The sequence below is a fragment of the Mastomys coucha genome, unplaced genomic scaffold, assembly GCF_008632895.1.
Source record: "Mastomys coucha isolate ucsf_1 unplaced genomic scaffold, UCSF_Mcou_1 pScaffold5, whole genome shotgun sequence".
NCBI lineage: Eukaryota > Metazoa > Chordata > Mammalia > Rodentia > Muridae > Mastomys > Mastomys coucha.
Genome location: NW_022196911.1, coordinates 53183581 through 53189721, shown reverse-complemented (window position 1 = coordinate 53189721; position 6141 = coordinate 53183581). Strand labels below are relative to the sequence as shown.

Here is a 6141-nt window from a genome sequence, read left to right as displayed (position 1 = left end):
TCCCGTGCCCAGGCCATAGAGGCGCCCACAATACTTGGCATCATCAATACTGTCCTCAAAGAATAGCTGCAGAACAGGACAAAACCAGCTGAGAATGGGGACAGGAGTCATGCCACTTCCCGGCCTCTTATGCCCTGACACACAGCACACTGGACAGTAACTCAGCAAAGACACCAAACATCTCCCTCATAGACTTTTTCTGCTCCATTCTCCAAACCCGGGCTCTGCATCCTAAACAGACTTGGCATTCTTATGACTTGGCAGTGCTAGAAACCGTGGCTGGGCTGCTGCTGTGTAGAGTAACAACCCTACCAAGCAAGGCAGTGAGTGACTAAGACCTGAGGCCTGCCAAGTCACTTCAGCTCCATTCCATTATGGTTCCTTAGTCATGAAGTCTTGTAGGCCAGGTGGTACACATGTAATCCTAGCACCCGAGAAGCTGAGGCAGGAGTGACTACTGTGAGGAGACCAGGCAAGCACTCAGCAAGTAACTCAATCTTAGTATCCAATACAATCACAAGATGCTAAGCACAGCCTTGGCCAGAAGTGGCACCTCTGTTAAGTATAACAAGCATCTTCGAGGCATCAACAAATGAGCAAGGACCGACCTAATACACTTGTTACTCTTTAGATCTAAATTGTCCAAGAAACCCTTGTGTTAAAGGCTATGCACCAACTGGTAGGATTACTGGGAAACGGTAAAACCTTGAGGTTGGGGCCAGTACTCAGCTTCTTCCAGTTTCCAAACCACTAAAGGATGAACAGACACTATGCTCTGGCCTGCCATAACAGAGCCAGCCAACCACTGGCTAAAATGTCTCATGTTGTTAACCTAAATAAACTGGTTCTTTGAATTTGGCCTCCAGTATTTTGTTACAGCCACAGAAAACTAGTTAAACACTGGTTAAACACTAGTTAATTAAACACTAATTAAAACGAATGAAACGTTTTAATTAGTCTACAGAGTGAGTTCCAGGACAGCCGGGGCTATACAGAGAAACCCTGTCTCAAAAAAACAACACAAAACAAAAACAAAAAACTACTAGAATTCCTATTAGTGGTTAAAAGCAGCAAAAAGAAATACTAGCCAGGCATGGCAGCTCACAGCTATAACCCCAGCCCTCAGGCTGAGGCAACGAGAGAGCCATGGGTTCAAGGACAAGCACAAACCTTTAATTCAGTACTGGAGAGCAGGTAGATCTCTATACTGGGTACAAAGCTAGCCAGGGCTACAAAGTGAGACCCTGTCTTAAAAAAAAAAGAAAAAAGAAGTGCCATTTTCTCCATTCTAAAATGAGACCCATACCATGTCTCATTCGTTTTTTTATTTGTTTGTTTATTTGTCTGAAGACCAGGCTAGCCTCGAACTCAGAAATCCACCTGCCTCTGCCTCCCAAGTGCTGGGATTAAAGGCGTGCACCACCACTGCCTGGTGTCTCATTCGTTTTTATCAACATTCATTCCTTAAAAACACCAACAAATCGCCGGGTGGTGGTGGCACACGCCTTTAATCCCAGCACTTGGGAGGCAGAGACAGGGAGATTTCTGAGTTCGAGGCCAGCCTGATCTACAGTGTGAGTTCCAGGACAGCCAAGGCTACACAGAAAAACCTTGTCTCAAAAAAAACAAAAAACAAAAAACAAAAAACAAACAAACAAAAAAAAACCAACAAATCTTCCAACAATGGTAGCTCATGCTTTGATCTTAATATTCCAGAAGCAGAGACAGGTGGAGCTTCAAATTCAAGGCTAGCCTAGGGTACACAGAGAAACCATATCTGGAAAAATATACATACATAAATAAGCAAACAACTAAATAATTAAATAAAACTAAAAGAAAAATATCAACAATAGTAATTTTTCTTTTTTCTTTTCTTTTTTCCTATCCTGGAATTTGATCTGTAAACCAGGCTGGCCTCAAACTCAGATCTATCTGCCTGCCTCTGCCGTCTAAGTACTGGGATTAAAGTTGTGCACCACCACCACCCAGCTTTCACTATAGTTTTTCAAAGTGTCTTCCTCTTCAAATATATATTAAAACTTAAAAGAGTACATAAATAAACTAAAAGAGGAGTTGAGAGATGGCTCGGTGGTTAAGAGCACTGACTGCTCTTCCAGAGGTCCTCAGCTCAATTCCCAGCAACTGCAAGGTGGCTCACAACAATCTGTAATAGGATCTGATGCCCTCTTCTGATGTGTCTGAAGACAGTGTTTGCATATAGAATAAATCTTAAAAAAATCAAAACAAAACAAAAACCTAAAAGAGAATTCACTTTTTCTTAGTGAAATAATATTCAGTAATTAACAGAATTCAGCATCCGTGGGTAGACTGACAAATAACATTCCTACTGTAGAAAGCAGAAGAAAATAAAGGGGACACTGCCTAGAAACTCAAGACACCCCACACCTGGAAGCTGTGGTCTCAGAGAGCCTCACACTCAAGAGGCCTCACTCTGGGGCATTACCTCTTTCATTCTGAAGAAAGCCATCCCCGTCAGCAGAGAGTCTGAGCCTGCTTGATGCTGTCTTCCAATCCTCTGCAAATCCAACTGATCAGCCACCTCCTGAAGGCCTCCCTAGGGGACAGAAAACGGGTGTCACGTACCAACACTATTCTCCTGGGCTCAGCCAAGTCTACTCTTCAACATTAAACAGTGGGGCAGGCCATTGATCTAACAGGCCTGAGTAGTCATTTTTCAGACCTTTACTCTTATTCTTCCCAAACAATGCCATGCTGCATTCCCTGTGTGCATGCAGAGACAATCTTCACGAGTCACATGGGTTGCAGATCAAACTCGGGTCCACTAAGTTCAGCAGCAGACACCTTTACCCACTGAGCCATCTCACAAGACCAACTTGAATTTTTTAAGAATTAAAAAGTGCCAGGCAGTGGTGGCACACACCTTTAATCCCAGCACTTGGGAGGCAGAGGCAGGCGGATTTCTGAGTTTGAGGCTAGCCTGATCTACAGAGTGAGTTCCAGGACAGCTAGGGCTACACAGAGAAAACCTGTCTCAAACAAACAAAAAAAAAAGAAAAAGAAAAAAAGAAAAAAGAAAAGTCCTACAACAATATCAACCAACCAGAGCTCCCAGGTCTAAAGCACCAACCCAGGAGTACACATGCAGGGACCCATGGCTCCATGTAGCAGAGGACAGCCTTGTGGGCATCAATGGGAAAAGAGGCCATTGGTCCCGTGAAGGCTCAATGCCCCAATGTAGGGGAATGTGAGGGTGGGAAGGCTGGAGTGGGTAGGTGGGGTGCACCCTCATAGAAGCAGGAGGAGAGGGTTTGGGATAGAGGGTTTTTGGGGGGAGGGGGAGAATTGGGAAAGGTGATAACATTTGATATGTAAATAAATAAAATATCCAATAAAAAATTAATGAAAAAAATAAAAAATGCCCCAGAAATTGTGAGACAGTCACAACATACTACACATGGCTTCATGTCACCCACTACTCTGTGAGATCCTCAACCCTAAGAGGAAAACAGCCAGCCTCAGGATGCAAGAAATAGGGTTTTTCTGGTGCCCAGAGTCACCAACAAAGACAGCTAAAAAAAGAACAAGCTCGATTGACATCATCTTTAGAGAAGTCTGGCACCTGGCAGGCCTCAAGAAAGCATGCTGAATACATTACTAACCTAAAACAAGTCTGAGCTTGCTTGGTTATTGCTAATATTAAGGAAAATGCTATCTGTTACCTTAAGATTTTTGCAGCTCTTCATCAGGTATTTCACATCATAAATGGACGGGAAGAAAAGATTCAAGATGTGAAAAAACTCATGTTCTTCTTCTGGTAGTCGAGAATCTGTAAGCAGCTTTACCATATAGCCAAAATCATAACCACTGAAGAAGGAATGAAGCAGATGTCTGAAAGTAGCCTCAGGCAGCCTTAAACCACTCAGGACTTAAAAACCACCACCTCAGGCTGGGGGCTGGGCTGGGGGCTGGGCTCAGGGCTGGACTAGGGGCTGGGCCTTTCAAAGAATACTTAGTGATCTGAACTTTACATTCGGTAAGGAAATAGGGAAAGCTACTGTGAGAAACACACAAGAACCTGAGAGTTTATGTGAATTTGATTAATCAAAACTCAAAAGTAAAGCTGTAAGGGCCAAGGAGAAGTAGTTCCAATCCCAGTACCCATGTTGGACAGCTCACAAATGCCTGTAAATCCACCTCTAATGGCCCAACATCCTCTTCTGGCTCCCTAGGTGCTCACACACACCTATACATAGTCCCCTGCAACCCCCCCACACCCTTTAAAAATAAAAACCTTCCAAAAAGTATTGAAAATATCTGTATTTGAGGACATTTCAAAGGACAATCCACACCAGGCTAAAAATAACCGAGCCCACAGCAGCCTCCATCCACCTGCATAGCCAAGCTGCATAAAGCACTACAGGTCACTCGACACAAAGCCCGTACACGTGCTCAAGTGCTCCCTAAACGCTTGACAAGAACACCAGCACCAACTCCAACTTTCGCACTGCTGCTTCAAAACAGCCAGGAGGACTCAAGTCAACCAGAATTTAGTTCCTCCCCAGTGCAGCCTAAAGTCAGGAGGGGGAAGCTATGAGGAAGAGACAGGCCACCGTTCCCACGGACTGACCTGTGAAATGAAAGCCACTTGACGTTGTCACAGAGAACCACTCCTGACGTCATAAGCAGCTCTGCAAAGTGCAGCGTGTCGATCCCTTCCTCCTCGTGTTTCTGGAACTGCAGCCCTGAGTTTGCAAGCAGGTCTATGGAATCCTGGGAGTACATATCCTCTCTGAAAAAACAAGGTGTCACTGTGAGCTGGTGGCAGTGAGACCAAAGCAGGGGAAATATTACGGTTAGCTTCTGATTGGGAGACACAGCGTTCCTCAAACACTCCAAAAACGAACAGAGCTGCATTCCCTAATTACAGAAAATCTACATTCTCTCACTTAGAATTTTGTTTTAACTAAATGAATGAATTAGACAGTTGTGAGCCAAGCATCGGGAGTCGAGCTCAGATCTTTTGGAATGGCAGCCAATGTCCTAACCACTGAGCTACACATTTTTTAACTTCGTTTTTAATTTTAAATATTTACTTATTTATGTATATGGGTGTTTGTCTGCATGTATATGTGCACACTAGAAGAGGGCGTTCAGATCTCATCACAGGTAGCTGGTGGCCACGTGGCTGCTGGGAACTGAACTCAAGAGTCTCTGGAAGAACAGCCTGATGCTTTTAACCACTGAGCTATCATCTATGCAGCCCTTGCTTTTATTTTTTAATCATATCTATACTTCTTTATATCGTTTAAGTAGAATTAAAGAAAACAAACTTGAGGCAGAACTAACACTCTAGTTTATTTCTGAAACAAACGGCAGGCTGGGAAGGAGGCTTAGCTCTGCGAGTTCCTGCTATGGTGGCAGACCCAGGCTCAGCTCCCAACCATTTGTACACCAGTCCCAAGGATCTTCTGACTGCTGTGGACACCAGGCACATACATGATGGACAGATATACATGCAGGCAAAACATTAATATACATAAAATAACAGTTAAAAATCTTGGGTTGGGGGCTGGAGAGATGGCTCAGCAGTTAAGAGCATTGACTGCTCTTCCAGAGGTCCTGAGTTCAATTCCCAGCAACCACATGGTGGCTCACAACCATCTGTAATGTGACCTGATGCCCTCTTCTAGTGTGTCTGAAGACAGCTATAATATACTCATATCCATAAAATAAATAAATCTTTTAAAAAAAGAAAAAAGAAAAACTCCTCTTGACTGTTCTAACATCCACCTATGTTCAATAAAATAAAAATATAATTAGCCAGGCATGATGGCACACACTTTTAATCTCAGCATTCTGGAGGCAGATGCTGGTAGATTTCTTAGTTTAAGGCCAGCCTGGTAAACATAGCAAGTTTCAGGACAGCCAGAACAACATAGTAGAGAGAGACCATGTCTCCCTCCACCTCACCCCCAAAAAACACACTGTTAGTAAAACTTATGGCAATCAGTCCAAACTCAGCCGTCTATTAACAGTAAGGGTCTCTCAAGACACTTACGTCAGGTTGAACTTGAAGTTGAACTGCCACGTGTTGATTCCAGAAGGGTATTCCCCCTTCTCATTTGTGAATGTAAGGCCCAGCTGGATGATTTTTAGAAG

At 43.7% G+C, this 6141-nt stretch overlaps 1 protein-coding gene across 2 annotated transcripts in view; it reads right to left on the bottom strand.

Annotated features, from left to right (window-relative positions):
- Window positions 1–6141, bottom strand: part of Cnot8 (CCR4-NOT transcription complex subunit 8) — a 10249-nt gene that overhangs the window by 1170 nt on the left and 2938 nt on the right. The window contains exons 4-8 of one of the 2 annotated variants that reach the window (XM_031352331.1): window positions 6041–6112; window positions 4610–4771; window positions 3702–3846; window positions 2465–2575; window positions 1138–1248 (exon numbers count right to left, since the gene is read on the bottom strand). In XM_031352331.1, the coding sequence (XP_031208191.1) occupies window positions 1153–1248; window positions 2465–2575; window positions 3702–3846; window positions 4610–4771; window positions 6041–6112 (586 nt within the window). In that variant the 3' untranslated portion in view covers window positions 1138–1152. Of the gene's footprint in view, window positions 1–1137; window positions 1249–2464; window positions 2576–3701; window positions 3847–4609; window positions 4772–6040; window positions 6113–6141 lie in introns of those variants that run through there. The other variant, XM_031352330.1, reaches the window with a different exon arrangement.